The sequence below is a fragment of the Schistocerca piceifrons genome, chromosome 1 (assembly GCF_021461385.2).
Source record: "Schistocerca piceifrons isolate TAMUIC-IGC-003096 chromosome 1, iqSchPice1.1, whole genome shotgun sequence".
Taxonomy (NCBI): Eukaryota; Metazoa; Arthropoda; class Insecta; order Orthoptera; family Acrididae; genus Schistocerca; species Schistocerca piceifrons.
Window position 1 is genome coordinate 328,538,643 of NC_060138.1, and position 18,476 is coordinate 328,557,118.

At 45.9% G+C, this 18,476-nt stretch overlaps 1 protein-coding gene across 1 annotated transcript in view; it reads right to left on the minus strand.

The window, feature by feature from the left end:
- The window catches only part of LOC124718598, a 31,903-nt gene extending 13,832 nt beyond the window's left edge, over window positions 1-18,071 (minus strand). The window contains exons 1-2 of the mRNA XM_047244271.1: window positions 17,946-18,071; window positions 8,319-8,650 (exon numbers count right to left, since the gene is read on the minus strand). Coding sequence (XP_047100227.1) covers window positions 8,319-8,650; window positions 17,946-18,071 — 458 coding nt within the window. The remainder of the gene's footprint in view (window positions 1-8,318; window positions 8,651-17,945) is intronic.
- Between the last annotated feature and the right edge of the window lie 405 nt (window positions 18,072-18,476).

The window sequence follows — 18,476 nt, forward strand, 5'->3', positions numbered from 1 at the left end:
TGTCCTTAGGTTAGTTAGGTTTAATTAGTTCTAAGTTCTAGGCGACTGATGACCTCAGTAGTTAAGTCGCATAGTGCTCAGAGCCATTTGAAGCCATAAACTCAGAAACTCAAATTTCATATTGTTTACCTCTGCAGTAAGTAAATGTGTCGTCGCTTGCAGAGGTTCGACAAATGCAGTTCTCGAAGAAGTCACCCGGCTGCATTCCCGTAAGTTACTCGTATTCGAACATTTTATACGCGGAGAGTAACTCAAGTTCCTACTGGACGTAATTGCCGTCGCTGTGGGAATAGTGTCGTTTTGCATCTGTTCCATTGCATTGAAGGAATCCATACATGAGGTGCATGTTAGCCAACTCTTCGTCAATAATTACTACACTGAATCGCCATTACCATGTAACTAGCACTGCTGGAAAACAAACGCGAAACAGGACCGAGTAGTACTGAATGCAAGCTTGAGGCCGAAGAGTTATCAGTGGTAAGTACCGTGAGAGAATGGAACAAGTCTGTTTCCAACCAGATCGAGCATATCGTCCACATTTCGACGATGTTTTCGGTGCAGTACAGATACAACGATAAACGGGGGAAAGAATTTAAACCGTAATTCAATTACATGTAACGAGTGACCGGAAATGACGGTCCTTTACACCAAAACACTCAGAAAATGTTCCTGAACAGCCTCAGGGATTTTCTCGTAAAGATGGATTTCACCCCGTATACCTATCCTTTGAGCAACGAGCGCATTATTACGCCTTCACAGGAAAGGAGCGGCAAGCCGCACAGCAGTGCGGTACTGCGGTCATATCATTAAACTGCATAGTAGGCAACCTCAAGGAATCTTTGAAGCATGCTTCTCCTCTTTACTTAGCTAACTGCATCTTCTTCCCACACGTTTACACATTGCTTCGTATGCTGAACATGTCTACTGCTGAACGTATTGCTGTGTTACCCATACAAATGAAAACGTCCGTTCGTTCAGAATCATATATCTCCGAAAGGTCCTCACCGATTGCTTTGACACAACGTTGCATTTGATTACGCACGGTTTTTATACGCCTACTAGAGCGCCCAAACCCTCCCCCCCCCCATATATATATATATATATATATATATATATATATATATATATATATATATATATATATATATATAACTGAATCTTCTGTCGGTTCTTGGTAGAACAACATTATAAGCAAAGTAATGCTTTTCATTTATTATTAATAAAAATGTTAATGCTCGTTGGCACAAAATCGTAAATTTCGAAAGTTCTTCACCGATTCCTTTGAAATTTTGATGCAACCTTGCAATCTAACACACGCATGTTTTCATACATTTTAATACAATATATAAATAAATATGTAACATATAAAGAGGAAACGTTATTATCAAATATCTCGAAAAGTTCTTGACCGATTCACTTTGAATTTTAATGAAATGCTGTAATGAAGGAAAAATGTTCAAATGTATGTGAATTCCTAAGGGACCAAACTGCTGAGGTCATTAGTGCCTAACCTTACACACTACTTAAACTTACTTATGCTAAGAACAGCACACACACACACACACACACACACACTCACACTCACATGTCAAAGGGAGGACTCGAGCCTCCGGCGGGAGGGGCCGCACCTTCCGTGACAGGGCGCCTTAAACCGCGCGGCCACTCGGCGCGGCTTCTAATGAACATTCGGGCATACATATGTATATGGACGTAGAAAGGGGGTAGGAGGAGGTAATGGACAGAGAGAGAGGGTGAGAGAGCGAACAGGAGGAGATGGAGGAAGAGGAGAAAGGGGGAGTAGGTGGTGGACAGGGAGAGGGGGAAGGAGCAGTAGGTGGACAAACAGAGGGGTAGGAGGAGATGTAGAAGAGAGAAGAAGATACAATTCCCATACATATTAGAAACGAGTGCTTTCTGTTTCCTTTCTTTTCCATTTAACCACACAGCCGCAGTTTCGTGTCGCCGGGAAGAACTAATTTAAAAAAAACTTTAAACGAGCTAGACTCTTCATTTTCCAGAAGTGCATAGTAAGAATGCCAAGGGCCTTGTCGCAGTTGTAGCACCGGTTCTCGTCAGATTACCGAAGTTAAGCGCTGTTGGGTTTGGCTAGCACTTGGATAGGTGAGCGTCCGAGCTGCCGAGCGCTGCTGGAAAGCGGAGAGTACTCAGCTCTTGTGAGGCTAACTGACTGAGAAGCAGCGGCTCCGGTCACGAAAACTGAGAACAATAGGATGAGTGATGTGCTGACCACAGGCCCCTCCATACTCGCATCCAGCGACACCTGTCGGCTGAGGATGACATGGCGGTCGGTCAGTACCGTTGGGTCTTCCAAGGCATATTCAAACGGAGCTTTAGGAGGAGCATAGTAACAACTTGTGTTGTTAACTGAAAGGGGCTCATGTTCGGATCACTTCAGGTCCCATTTTTTGGACAGGCGTTATTTTCATAAACCCGAGTTCAGTCGTGTTTGTTCGCGGAGTGTGGTGTTTTGGTTACGTTACTATGCAATACCGCAAAGACGTGAGAATAAGATCCTCGGGCGCTCGAAGCAGGTTGGACAGAGGTTGGAGTTTCAGCAACGTTGAATGGTTCACATGCTTATTAAATATTCTGATGATTTGTGAAATATGTAGAACGGTTAAGCTTACGTGAAATGGCCACAGTGCTACGATCGGGTCTCTCATGATTAGTCGTAGATGATAATATGGTCTCTCATGATTTATCGTAGATGATAATATGGAGAAAATGTTCTTCATAGTGCTAAGAAAATTCGATTGAAGATCTACGCCCTTATCGGTAGTTATCACAATTCTCATCATTCCACTGTAAAACGAATAACGCTATAGACTGACTTGTCAACGCGCTATCGAAATGGCACGATTTAAAAATAATTTTATTTGTAAGAGAAACAAACAGACGGTTTCCGTCAAAGCTGGGAGTCGTACGTGAGACGTGCTAGGCAGGATGATTGTGGGCGGACTCCAGCTACACGCTGCAAAAACGAAACTACAAATATCTGCCTAAGCGCCAGAGAAAATGAGCCTGACGTCCCATAGGAGTGACACACGGTACATAGCAGTGCTAATGTCGCTGAGAAACATTTAAAATCACTGAAACTAAACAAGGCTCTTGGGGCCCGACGGAATCCATGTCAGAGTCCGTACAGAATCTGCAGCTGAATTGGCTCCTACGAGTATTTTAACCATAATGTACCGTGGATCCCTTGAACAAAAACTGCAACAAGTGACTGGGAGAAAACATAGGTCACACACGTCTACAAGATGGATGATCCACAAAAACTACCGTCCAGTGTCATTGACGTACATTTGTTGTTGAATCCTAGAACATATTCTAAATTCAAATGTAATGAGTTTCCTGGAACAGAGTAACCTCCTCCGTACCAAACAGTATGGTTATTGAAAACATCGATCATGCGAAACATAGCTTGCGTTTTCTCACATGAAATCCTGAAATGACAGTATTCACCTCTGTACTACACAAACGTTTATTAACAAAAGAATGATTACATGGCGCGTCAAAGAAAATTTGTGACTGGATTGAGGATCCTGTAGTAGAGAGGACGCTGGATGTTATCTTGGGTGCAGAGCCGTTGACAGAAATAGATGTAACTTCAGGAGTGGTCCAGGAAAGTGTGTGGGAACATTGTTGTTCGTACTCGATATTTGTGACCTGCAGGCAATATTAAAGTAACGTCCGACTTTTCGCAGATGACGCAGTTACCTATAATGAAAAAGGCCTACTGTCTGAAAAAATTACACAAATATTCAGTCAGATCTTGGTAAGATTTTAAGAGGTACAAAGAGTATTAACTTCCTTTGAATGTACAAACTGTAAAATTATGCGCTTGAGAAAACGAGAAAACATACGAGGGGCTTTCATCAGTTTTTTCCGTCAGTTTTGGTTGAAAAAATGCGGAATTTGTTGTGGGACTTCGTGGAATATTCCCGCTACAGTCCCTGTAATTTAATGACGTTCCGATAGGTAGCGACGCTATACGTATCATTCAAACTGATGTCTGTCGAAGCAGAGAGCTGTCAGAAATTTTCTTTAGGCGGGAAAGCAGAGCATCGCATATATTAAAAGGCTCTTGCAGAAGTCTACGGAGACCTGGCAGTGAACAAAAGCGAGTGAGTCGTTGAGCGAGGCATCTGTCATCATCGCAACTGTCCTTCCTCATCAGGCATACAAACCGGATCTCGCACCTTCCGACTTTTATCTGTCTGGTCCAAATGGGGTAGCAAGGAATCTCGAACATTTATAAAGATAGCCGATGCAAACGGTCACAGATTCGACTCACGGGACAGTGTCACATACATGTTGCAAAAATAGACACCAATCATCCAGCGAAGGCCTACTTAAAAAGTTTGGAGAACCAATATTAAGTGAACAATCTAGAGAAATTCTTCATCCACCTACGTATCTCTCCCATAGGGACTGTGAGACAAGGCTAGACTAATTACAGAACGCACAAAGGTGTCCAAACGGTCATTCTGCCCCGCTCCACCCGCGATAGGAACGAGAAAAACCCCTAACATACGGTACCATTCACTTCAATGTAGTTTGCAGAGTTCATATGTACCTGCAGAAGTAGATTTTTTCCTGAACACATGTTGATTCTATTATATCAGCTTATTTTCGTTCGGGAATGCCACAGCACCAGAGCTTAAAATATGTTATATGGTTCTGTGATAGGAGGATGTTAGCGTCATAGCTTTTAAATCCTCCGCATTCGTACTTTTAGTATTATTGCAAACAATGTGTCACACTTTTTATAGTTGGTGGCGATGAAACATTGGCACCCTTGTATTCCAATGCGTGAAAACATTTTTAAATGCGTAAGTGAATACTGCGGCTTCTTGTCTGTTGTCTTGAAGTTCTACAACAGACTGATACAAGAGAGATGAGATATGTGAGTATCAAAGGGGCTGTTCATGTTTGTGCCTCAGCGATTAGAAAAGACATCACCAGAAGACCAGACAACGGGACGATGGGCGTCCGGAGAAATTTATCTACAAGTAAGGGGGCCAAAGACTCTGAAATTTCCACTTTCTTGTAAGGGAGCTGGTCAGTTTCGAGACGCGTGATGCCACAGAATAAATGTAGCGTAATATTGCAACTGACTAAACTCTATACACCAGATCCCAGACGGGGGGGGGGGGGGGGGGGGGGGAGGGGGAGGGGGGCGAGTGCCCTGTCTTGACCTCATCCCGTAGTGGACGCATATGACCGCACCGATAGGGAGCAGCAGATTACTTTTGTGGCAAACAAAACCAGGATCAACAGCTGGACGCAACAGGATATGATTCTGGCGGCTGTATCCAGTGGAACACAGAGAGCAGCGAGCGCCGAGGTTAGGCAGAACCTGCGAAGCTCATTCCGTGGACTCCAGCCAAGCCACTTGAACGATTTCTTAGCAAATGTGATCTACAGATTTCTGAACAGTTGTGACTGCAGGAGTTCGCGCCGTCTCCCACTGTATCCTACCCGTGACTTGGATTAAAACGAATCTACTCAGTCAGCAGCGTCCGGCTATTGTACAGAGGGGTCCAAAAAAATGTATCCACTGTTTAAAAGTCCATAACTGGCAAACTAATTGACGGAGTTGTCTCATCTTTGGTAGAGTAATAGTTTGTAGTTCCAGCAATAACCACGCGAGCGTTGTATTGCGTTGTTTTGTTTTGTCAGATGACAGTCTGACAGTCGCCAGATAACCAGTGTTTTGTTCGTAGTTGCATCTAGTTACTCGAGTAAACATGGCTGGCGCAAGGCTTACATTCGATGAAAGGAAGTCAGTTTTGAAGTGGTATTTTAAGTACGAAAACATTAATGAGGTTCAACGGCAATGGCGAAATGAGAATCAAACAGAGCCACCGACACGTTTAACGGTTCGTCGCATTCGATACAACTTTGAAGCTGGTGGCTGTGTTAAAGATGTACACAAACAACGATCTGGACGACCTGTAACAGTAACAAGTCCAGCTAACTCCCGTCGTGTGTTACAACAATTCGCTCGCTCACCACAGAAGTCTGTGAGACAGTGTGCCCGTGAAACTGCAGTAAGTCGCTCAAGTGTTCGGCGAATTTTGAAGACAGCAAAGTGGAAGTGCCACATCCCACGATTGCTACACGCAATGAACGAGGACGACCCAGATCGTAGAATCGAGTACTGCGAGTAGTTTACTAACATGGTGCGCAACGATGAAGAGTTTGCAGAGATGATTGTCTGGTCTGATGAGGCACGGTTAGGACTCAATGGTACAGTAAATCGCCACAATTGCATCTACTGGGCCGCCGAAAATCCGAACGTCCATGTAAACAAAGCCGTGAATTTGCCAGGAGTAAATGTGTGGTGTGGGTTGTCTTACCGGGGCTTGATGGGCCATTCTTCTTTGACTGCACAGTTACCGGTGAGGTTTACCTTCCGAAGCTTCAGACATCTATTTTACCTACCATCCGAGACTTGTATGTAGACGGAAGAGTTTACTTTCAACAAGATGGTGCCCCAGCCCACTACCAACATCGCGTTAAGGCGAATCTCGACGAAAATCTACCAGGAAGATGGATAGGCAGTAGAGGTGCTGTGGAGTATCCACCACGTTCCCCAGACCTAACTCCTCTGGACTTTTACCTGTGGGGAACACTAAAGGTCGTCGTTTATCGACAAAAGCCACGCACACTGGATGAACTTCGAGAATCCATCGTACATTCATGTGAAAATATCCAACTGAACACGTTGCAGTCAGTAGTCTGTGCTGCAGTTCGGCGGCATCGTTTGTGTGTGGATGTTAATGGTGACCATTTCGAACACCTACAGTGATATCTTTAAGTTAGTCTTTAAGCTACACTTTCACCAAGCATTGAAGGCTAACCAGTATGTCGAACCGTCCTGCTAACGTGAAACGGTCCTGTCCTCATGTGGTGTACTTACTTATTGGGCTTGGGATACATCACAGTTATCATAGGATTCGTGCCCTGATATCACTTCCGTTTTAACTTTATTAACCCTTTCCCATATAACAGAACAAGGTGCTTTTTAGCTTGAGATTGGATGTCCAGAAAGAGGTCATGTGTGAAAGGAATAAAAGCTTTTCTTGTCTTTCCTCTGGCTGCATCGCTTCTAAGTTCACTTTAAACGATATTCCGGAATAATAAGGAACAATTGGAACGTCGAAAGCTAGTTGAGGTTCTTTTCTGCCGTATAGCACTTGGCTTGGTGATTACGGCTTCTTTAAGACATTTCCTTTTCTCGACATTCAGAATGAAGTATATCTGCGTCAGCACAGCAAGGACGCAGTATACAACGATCTCCTTATTTAAACAGCATCATGTTTGGGATGAAACTCGAGCTTAATAAGATATTTACTATCGCCTTCTTCTGAGTATTTAATACATGGATTTTACCGCTAAAGACTCCGAAGCCAAGGTATGAACTGGTTACTTCAAAGTCGAATGTCACCGCACCAGCGTACGTTAATGAATTTAGCAACTGAGTCGGATAAAATATCGTCCAAGTTCCCATGCAGGATGAACCCGAAATCCAGCAACAATAACATCGGGGCTCGTTCAGGGTTATTTCCTGATAATTTTCGTATAAGAGGCTCTTGGTCTCCGGTGGCTTGTCGTACCGGAGCTTGATTCGGCCATTCTTCTTTGACTGCACAGTTACCGGTGAGGTGTACCTTCAGAAGCTTCAGTCATCCATTTTACCCGCCATCCGAGACATGTATGGAGACGGAAGAGTCTACTTTCAACAAGATGGTGCCCCAGCCCACTACCAAAAACGCGTTAGGGCGTATCTCGACGAAAATCTACAGGAAGATGGATAGGCCATAGAGGTGCTGTGGAGTATCCACCGCGTTCCCCAGACCTAACTCCTCTGGACTTTTACCAGTGGGGAACACTAAAGGACGTCGTTTATCGACAAAAGCCACGCACACTGGATGAACTTCGAGAATCCATCGTACATTCACGTGAAAATATCCAACCGAACACGTTGCAGTCAGTAGTCTGTGCTGCAGTTCGGCGGCATCGTTTGTGTGTGGATGTTAATGGTGACCACTTCGAACACCTACAGTGATATCTTTAAGTTGGACTTTAAGCTACACTTTCACTACAAATGAGACAACTCCGTCAATTAGTTTTCAAGTTATGGACGTTTAAACAGTGAATACATTTTTTGGACCCCTCTGTATGCCGGATGCTTCCTCCCTTACAACTCGTGTAAGCATTAAAGGCTAACCAGTATGTCGAACCGTCCTGCTAACGTGAAACGGCCTGTCCTCGTGCGGTGTACTTACTTATTGGGCTTCTCGCCTCCCTGAGACAGCTTGCTGTCCTCAGAGGTGGTGGACTGAGGTGTGGGTGGAGGAGACGTCGGCTTGGCGGGCGGCTTGGTGTGGCCGCCCTCTGGAGGCGGCTGCGGCTTGCCGGAGCCTGAGCCCGAGCTGCCAGTTCCGGCTCCGGCGCTGGCGAGCAGCTCCTCCAGCTGGTGCTCCAGGTCGCTGTTGGAGGAGGTTCCCACGACGAGCGGCACCAGCACCTCGGCCGGCACCACGGCCACCACCACGCCGTCCACGTGCACGCGGTAGTTCTCTGAGCCGTTCTGCCGCTGGTCGTACACCGTCTCCTCCTGCCGACAGCCGCGCCACCGTACAGGCTACACAATACACAACCCTCTGTCTGCTCCACCATCTGCTCCATTTCACCACTCCTACTTACACTACCACATCAAAAGTATCTGGGCATCTTTATGCAATGCGGAATTGGTTAGTACACGACTGGCCATTAAAATTGCTACACCACGAAGATGACGTGCTACAGACGCGAAACTTAACCGACAGGAAGAAGAAGCTGTGATATGCAAATGATTAGCTTTTCAGAGCATTCACACAAGGCTGGCGCCGGTGGCGACACCTACAACGTGCTGAGATGAGGAAAGTTTCCAACCGATTTCTCATACACAAACAGCAGTTGACCTGCGTTGCCTGGTGAAACGTTGTTGTGATGCCTCGTGTAAGGAGGAGAAATGCGTACCATCACCTTTCCAACTTTGATAATGTTCGCATTGTAGCCTATCGCGATTGCGGTTTATCGTATAGCGACATTGCTGCTCGCGTTGGTCGAGATCCAATGACTGTTAGCACAATATGGAATCTGTGAGTTCAAGAGGGTAATACGGAACGCCGTGCTGGATCCCAACGGCCTCGTATCACTAGCAGTCGAGATGACAGGCATCTTATCCGCATGGCTGTAACGGATCGTGCAGCCACGTCTCGATCCCTGAGTCAACAGATGGGGACGTTTGCAAGACAACAACCATCTGCACGAACAGTTCGACGACGTTTGCAGCAGCATGGGCTATCAGCATCACAGACAGGAGCGCCTGCGGTGGTGTACTCAACGACGAACCTGGGTGCACGAATGGCAAAACGTCATTTTTTCGGATGAATCCAGGTTCTGTTTACAGCATCATGATGGTCGCATCCGTGTTTGGCGACATCGCGGTGAACGCACATTGGAAGCGTGTATTCGTCATCGCCATACTGGCGTATCACCCGGCGTGATGGTATGGGGTACCATTGGTTACACGTCTCGGTCACCTCTTGATGAATCAGACGCCTCATTATGGAAACATCCCCTAGGCTGTGGCTAAGCCATGTCTCCGCAATATCTTTCTTCCAGGAGTGCTAGTTCTGCAAGGTTCGCAGGAGAGCTTCTGTAACGTTTGGAAGGTGGGAGACGAGGTATTGGCAGAAGTAATGCTGTGAGAACGGGGCATGAGTCGTGCTTGGGTAGCTCAGTTGGCAGAGCACTTGCCTGTGAAAAGCAAAGGTCCCGAGTTTGAGTCTCGGTCCGACACACAGTATTAATCTGCCAGGAAGTTTCAGTTTACTCCTTACGTCGCACATCAATCAATTCAGTAATACTTTTGCTATACTTGTCGGCAGCTCATTCCTCTCTACTCTCACTTCCCTTTCCCCATCCGCTACTTATCCATAAGACTCTCTTGTGAATGAGTTGCTCTTTCCTTCTTAACAATTACTATCACTGACATTCCAATACTTTCGTAAGTCATGATTCCTCATGTTTAACTTACATTAACACAGCTTCAAAAGTAATCAGATTATCACTTTTATTTTTATTCTAAATGTCTGCTACGACTAATTTTACTATTATTGTTATTATTATTATTATTATTATTATTATTGCTATCACCATTAGTAGCCCCGTTGTTAACTATGGCTACTACCACCATTAGGAATTGCTGCTAGGCTTCATTGTTCTTTTTATGCAATAAACGAAGATTACCGTGTCTCGTCCCTTAACCGCCTAGCTCATTAGGCACGCAACGATAGGTCACCTTAACAGGGATGAAAATAAAGCGAACTATTACATTGTTGCAGGAACCATCCTGCTACCCTCCTCGTGTGGTTTAAAGAAAGTGCAATAACATAAACCAGTGTAGCAGGAACGTTAACGACATCCGTTTTTTCGAAACTCGACTGCATTGTTTTAAGCACTGCGCCTTCTTGTATTTTTTTTCTTTTAATATGAATATGTGGTCCATGATTTGACAACGCGTAGTGAGCATCTAAACTCTTGGTAGTTCGGCACAAGGGGGCTAATAGTGTTCAGTGGGCGATCAAACGTTGCTCTCCAAAAAGAAAATATCTGACAGTGGCGTGAAGGCTTAGTAACTTGCACCGAGTTTGACCGTCAGGACGCCCACTCTGGCGCCAGATGTCTGAAATGTGTGTCTGTAGAGCATCGTGTTGTGTAATGGTGAAATCCGTTATGTTAATAGTGTAAATGGGAGAGGACAAGTTTGAAATCGAGTCTACTCATCCCCAATAAATCCATTAAGTGGGTTGACCGATGTTGAAGTTCTCATTCGATGAACTATCACCGAGAGCTGATTACGGATCATCTGTAGAGTACATTGGAGAGATTTTGAAATTAGTCCATGGTGCTCGCATACAATCGATTGAGCAGTGTTACGTCTTCTCCTGCTCGCCACTTTGTAGCGATCCTAACTTTTTTCATAATCGCGATTTCCAAACTGATGCGCAGACAACTTTGGTACGGAAGTAGAGAAATGTACCGCAGAAAAGATTCCAATTGGTATACTGAACTGAATGGAACTTGTTTGTGCTACAAATAAAATTTCAGTCGGTACATTGAACTGAATGAAACTTGTTTGAGCTACAAGTAAAAAACTACGTTGCTTTATGAGTAGAAGGACGTCAGCCTACAAATTCAACAGTTCAAGTTCTTGAAATTTTTCAATTGCTTAACGTTGTTTTCACTCAGGGCAGTACTTCGCGTACATGAAAAAGTCAAGTGGCACCGTGAACCTTATTCCACGCTAAACCAGAGTCATGTGCGCATTCAGCCAAGAAGCAGAGTCTCAACATTTTAGAATATGTTATGAAGTACATGCTCTATGAACATAACCGATCTCTTGCTCGCCAATGATACTGGGTTAAATATAGTGAAAGTGTTAACACTGGCCTGAATACTGTATGAGATGCTTACTGTGAATTTCTAAGAGAGTCTGGACAACAATGAAATAGGTGATTCTCGTACTGATACTCGACGTACTTGATTTACAATATCCTTCATAATCAATTCTGTTAGAGGTGATGGTGAGGCACATTGGATTCACAATCGGGAGGACGGTCGCTGAAACACTCGTCCCGCCATACGGATCTGGTCTTCTGATTTCCCCAAGTCGCTTTAGCCAAATATCGGGCTGGTTCCTTTGAAAAGAACGCGGCCAAATTCTTTCGCTATCATTCCTCCATCCGAGATTGTTATTTAATAACCTCGTCGTCGACGGGACATTAAACGCTAGTTTTCCATCGTTCTTAAGCATAATGATGAAGTCTGTTTCAGATCCTCACTATTTGTCCACGATGGAATACACAGGTATTGTGCTCCTGCGTATGAGGATTCTAGCAGAAACAACAGGCGCCAGTTTAAGTTCTGCAAGGACGACATCAAGTTATAGGCAGACCAAGAAAGTTCTTTGCTGAACTTCTGTGGATAAGAAAAGACGAAGATGACACTCTTATGGAAGGTGGGTAGATGCCGCTAGAAAACACTTTGGTGGATTCCGATGGATAAGAAAAAACGAAGATGACACTCTGATGGAAGGGGGGTGGATAGCATTGGATTCCTGTGGATAAGAAAAGACGAAGATGGAAAATCAGGTGGAAGGCGGGTAGATGGCATTACAATACACTTGGCTGAATTGCAACGGTTAAGATGGCACCCCAATGAATGACATTAGAAAATACTTTGCTTGATCCCAGTGGATAAGAAAAGTGGAAGATTACACTCTAATGGAAGGGGCGAAGCTGACATCAGAAAATATCCAAGAGCAATACAGGTGTCTATATGCAAACTGAAGGGATGAATGATAATTTGTACCTACGCTGGAATTCGAACCTGGGTCTTGTTCACTAGGCAAGTGCCCTAACTAACCTCTACGCTGCTACGGCGTGGTGACTTTGCACAGGTGCGCGGACTACCTTAACTCGCCTCCCTCCTCAGTCCAAATTCCCATTCACGCCTCAGCCAACTTGGTATTCCCCCTAAACTCGGAAAGCATTGCAGAGGCAGGCGACCTAGGGTAGTCCGTGTAGATCTGCAAAGCCACGATGTAGTCGATAGCGCAACTGCCTCGTGAGCAGGAGACCCGGGTTCGAATCTCGGTCTTGGTACAAATTTTCATTCGCCGCTTTAGTCTGCACATATACATAGTAGATGTTTGAGACTTAAAAAGTCCTTCGAACCAAATACACTCCTGGAAATGGAAAAAAGAACACATTGACACCGGTGTGTCAGACCCACCATACTTGCTCCGGACACTGCGAGAGGGCTGTACAAGCAATGATCACACGCACGGCACAGCGGACACACCAGGAACCGCGGTGTTGGCCGTCGAATGGCGCTAGCTGCGCAGCATTTGTGCACCGCCGCCGTCAGTGTCAGCCAGTTTGCCGTGGCATACGGAGCTCCATCGCAGTCTTTAACACTGGTAGCATGCCGCGACAGCGTGGACGTGAACCGTATGTGCAGTTGACGGACTTTGAGCGAGGGCGTATAGTGGGCATGCGGGAGGCCGGGTGGACGTACCGCCGAATTGCTCAACACGTGGGGCGTGAGGTCTCCACAGTACATCGATGTTGTCGCCAGTGGTCGGCGGAAGGTGCACGTGCCCGTCGACCTGGGACCGGACCGCAGCGACGCACGGATGCACGCCAAGACCGTAGGATCCTACGCAGTGCCGTAGGGGACCGCACCGCCACTTCCCAGCAAATTAGGGACACTGTTGCTCCTGGGGTATCGGCGAGGACCATTCGCAACCGTCTCCATGAATCTGGGCTACGGTCCCGCACACCGTTAGGCCGTCTTCCGCTCACGCCCCAACATCGTGCAGCCCGCCTCCAGTGGTGTCGCGACAGGCGTGAATGGAGGGACGAATGGAGACGTGTCGTCTTCAGCGATGAGAGTCGCTTCTGTCTTGGTACCAATGATGGTCGTATGCGTGTTTGGCGCCGTGCAGGTGAGCGCCACAATCAGGACTGCATACGACCGAGGCACACAGAGCCAACACCCGGCATCATGGTGTGGGGAGCGATCTCCTACACTGGCCGTACACCACTGGTGATCGTCGAGGGGACACTGAATAGTGCACGGTACATCCAAACCGTCATCGAACCCATCGTTCTACCATTCCTAGACCGGCAAGGGAACTTGCTGTTCCAACAGGACAATGCACGTCCGCATGTATCCCGAGCCACCCAACGTGCTCTAGAAGGTGTAAGTCAACTACCCTGGCCAGCAAGATCTCCGGATCTGTCCCCCATTGAGCATGTTTGGGACTGGATGAAGCGTCGTCTCACGCGGTCTGCACGTCCAGCACGAACGCTGGTCCAACTGAGACGCCAGGTGGAAATGGCATGGCAAGCCGTTCCACAGGACTACATCCAGCATCTCTACGATCGTCTCCATGGGAGAATAGCAGCCTGCATTGCTGCGAAAGGTGGATATACACTATACTAGTGCCGACATTGTGCATGCTCTGTTGCCTGTGTCTATGTGCCTGTGGTTCTGTCAGTGTGATCATGTGATGTATCTGACCCCAGGAATGTGTCAATAAAGTTTCCCCTTCCTGGGACAATGAATTCACGGTGTTCTTATTTCAATTTCCAGGAGTGTAGTTCCATTTGATTGAATACGGACGTCGATCGCTAAAGAATCTATTGCACGGAAAAATCAGGATGATGACTCGGTGTCGAGTACATTAGAGATACAGTCACAGCTCGATTGGATAAGAAAGTTGAAAAGACTGTTAAAGAAATGATGTCAACATTTACCTATTGTGGTTTAGGAAATAAGTGGAACCCGAAATGAAAATGCCCAGCTGGGGTCTTGAGCACCAAATTAACGCAGGCTTTATTGGCGGTGGCTCACTTTCTAAAAATAAATAAATAAAAAGATGTGGATGTATAAGCGCGTTATGACGTAAGAGAACCACCAGAATTTGGGTACTGATGCAATAGCCTCTTAATATGTCATCTATAAGATGTTTTCATGGTTTAATAGCAGTTTTGATGTTTTTGGCACACGATATGGTGATGGACTGTTTGATAAACGTTAGTAAATAAAGTTTTAACTACATCTACATCTACATACATACTCCGCAATCCACCACACGGTTCCTGGCGGAGGGTACCTCGTACCACAACTAGCATCTTCTCTCCCTGTTCCACTCCCAAACAGAACGAGGGAAAAATAACTGCCTCTGTACGAGACCTAATCTCTCTTATCTTATCTTTGTGGTCTTTCCGCGAAATGTAAGTTGGCGTCAGTAAAATTGTACTGCCGTCAGCCTCAAATGCTGGTTCTCTAAATTTCCTCAGCAGCGATTCACGAAAAGAACGCCTCCTTTCCTCTAGAGACTCCCACCCGAGTTCCTGAAGCATTTCCGTAACACTCGCGTGATGATCAAACCTACCAGTAACAATGTAAGTAGGCTGTTTAGGTTTTTATATTGGTAACGCCACGTGGCGCGCTATATGAAAATCACTGACTGTGCTGTGTGCAGTCTGTGGCTGGGTGGCTTTGTTGGAATAGTCGCTATTGTAGTATTGGGCAGTTGGATGTGAACAGCGCGTAGCGTTGCGCAGTTGGAAGTGAGCCGCCAGCAGTGGTGGATGTGGGGAGAGAGATGGCGGAGTTTTGAGAGCGGATGATCTGGACGTGTGTCCATCATAGACAGTAAATTTGTAAGACTGGATGTCATGAACAGAAATATATATATTATGACTTTTGAACGCTATTAAGGTAAATACATTGTCTGTTCTCTATCAAAATCTTTCATTTTCTAACTATGCCTATCAGTAGTTAGTGCCTTCAGTAGTTAGAATCTTTTATTCAGCTGACAGTATTGGCACACGCTGTATTGCAGTAGTTTGAGTAACGAAGATTTTTGTGAGGTAAGTGATTCATGAAAGGTATAGGTTATTGTTAGTCAGGGCCATTCTTTTTTAGGGATTTTTTAAAGTCAGATTGCGTTGCGCTAAAAACATTGTGTGTCAGTTTAAGCACAGTCATTTATAATTTTTCTAAGCGGACGTTTCAACAAATCTATCAGCCCGACTCTGAATTTCTTCTATGTCCTCTGTGGTGTGCGTACTGTAAGACCTTCGGTACACAGAGCATCAGATTGTTTGACTTGTCGCTCTAACGAAGTAGGGGTGTGTTAGCAATATGTCTCGTGGTCTTATCGTGACGTGTTTATCTTCTGCCGTTAGGTCAGACGATAGAAATGCCACTTGCACGGTTAGAGTAGGAGATTGACGGTGACCAACTTTAAACAGAACTTGAGTAATTTTCACACACATTTATTAAAAGAGTAACAATCATAAACCTTACTTAACTTGATTCTGGATGCTGTTTACAATTGGCAATCCGAAGTTCCTTTGGTCTTGGTACGTTAATCTTATTCTCACATATCTCTGATACTTGACAAAAGTGTCTGTTCATTTATCTTCATGGCTATGTACAGGAATATGATAATCTTATTAGGTGCAGACTGCAGACTAATGCAGACTGATTAATCGGAGGTCTGTACACTCGTTATAATACCTCGAGCGTTTAGGTATCATTGCGCGAGTGTGATCCGCGAGGAGAAAAGGTTCTACGTTAGCAGCAATCTCATTGGCTGCCTTACATATTAATACGCGGATCGGCGGAAGCAGAATTTGGTCCATCTCTAAGACAGCGCCATCTCGTAGTGCGGAGACGGACGAGCGCTGCGCCTGCGCTGTTGTGCTTAGCGGGGCGCGCTCTAGTGGGAAAGTTGTGTACGAGCTGACTACACGGAACTATGTACACAACATCCTCCCTCTACCCGACCTGATAGGGATCCCAAACGCTCGAGCAGTACTCAAGAATAGATCGTAATTTTTTTAGAAAGTGGGCCACCACCAATAAAGCCTGTGTTAATTTGGTGCTCAAGTTCTCAGCTGGGCTTTTCCATTTCGGCTTCCACTTATTCCTCTGAACCACAGCAGGTAAACGTTGACGTCATTTCTTTAACGCTCTTTTCAGCTTTTTTATCCAATTGAGCTATGACTGCGTCTCTAATGTACAAGTGGATTGTCGTTAAAAGCGATGAAAAAGATGTCCTGACAAGGGAACTTCCTCATCGCACCCCCCTCAGATTTAGTTATAAGTTGGCACAGTGGATAGGCCTTGAAAAACTGAACACAGATCAATCGAGAAAACGGGAAGAAGTTGTGTAGCAATGTGAAAAAAATAAGCAAAATATACAAATTGAGTAGTCCATGCGCATGATAGGCAACATCAAGGACCATCTGAGCTAAGGAGCGCCGTGGTCCCGTTGTTAGCGTGAGTAGCTGTGGAACTGAAGGTCCTTAGTTCAATTCTTCCATCGAGTGAAAAGTTTAATTTTTTATTTTCAGATTATTATCAAAGTTCAGGCACACACAGAATCAACTTCGCTCTCCAAAATTCCAGGACATGTTCAAGTTTGCTTGGACATATGTAGGATTTGACGGTCTACACACGGAAAAATTTGAAAACGTTAAAAACGTATGTTTTGACAGAGCACAGGGAAAACTGTGCGACTGTGAAACTGTTGCATTCATTTGTTACAGTTTATGTGACAAACTCTTACGTTTTCATCACTTTTTTGGGAGTGATTATCACATCCACAAGAAAACCTAAATCGGGCAAGGTAGAAGAATCTTTTTACCCATTCGCCAAGTGTACAAGTTAGGTGGGTCGACAATATATTCCTGTCATGTGACGCACATGCCGTCACCAGTGTCGTATAGAATACATCAGATGTGTTTTCCTGTGGAGGAATCGGTTGACCTATGACCTTGCGATCAAATGTTTTCGGTTCCCATTGGAGAGGCACGTCCTTTCGTCTACTAATCGCACGGTTTTGCGGTGCGGTAGCAAAACACAGACACTAAACTTATTTCAGTGAACAGAGACGTCAATGAACGAACGGACAGATCGTAACTTTGCGAAAATAAAGACAGTAAACTTTTCACTTGAGGGAAGACTTGAACCAAGGACCTCCCGTTCCGCAGCTGCTTACGCTAACCACGGGACCACGGCGCTCCTGAGCCGATGTTAGCCTTGATGTTGCCTATCTTGTGCATCGACTACTCAATTTGTATATTTTGCTTATTTTTTTTCATAGTTCCACACAACTTCTTCCTGTTTTCTCGATTGATCTGTGTTCAGTTTTTCAAGGCCTATCCACTGTGTCAACTTATAGCTAAATATTAGGGGGGTGCGATGGGGAGGTGCCCTTGTGAGTATGCAGGAACAGAGCCGCCTGGAGTGAGTGAACGACCGACAGTGGCTGCGTTTACCTTGTTGCAGTCTTGAGCGGCGGCGGCGTCGCTGGGGGCGTCCAGTAGGGAGGATGGGGCGGCGAGGGCGGCGGCGGCGAGCAGGGCGGCGGCCAGAGCCGGCAGGAGGCGGGCGGCGCGCGCCATGGCTGCGGTCGGACTGAGCGCCGTGCAGAAGCAGCAGGAGCAGGGGCAGGGGCCGCCGCAGCACCGCGGCTACAGGACAGGGGTCGACGGCCGCGCCGGCCAGCGCCGGTCACCCGGCGGCTTCCTGGAGCGCCGGTCGCTGGGCCGGCGGGGGCTGCTGCCTCCAGCTAGGAGGGCTTCCTGTCTAGCAAGGTACGGCCACACGCCTCAGAGTACAGGGGGCGGACAGTAGCGTGGAAACACCAAAAACACATCACCATTCCTGTTGCCGTGTAGGAAAACAGCTCGCATCAAAGCAGTTTCCATTCGTCTCGGAATCGATAAATACGGGTCCTGCATGTTTTTAAATGAAATATTTTATCTACATCTACAGCACTGAAAGACCTAAGTCGAAACAAGGCCCCG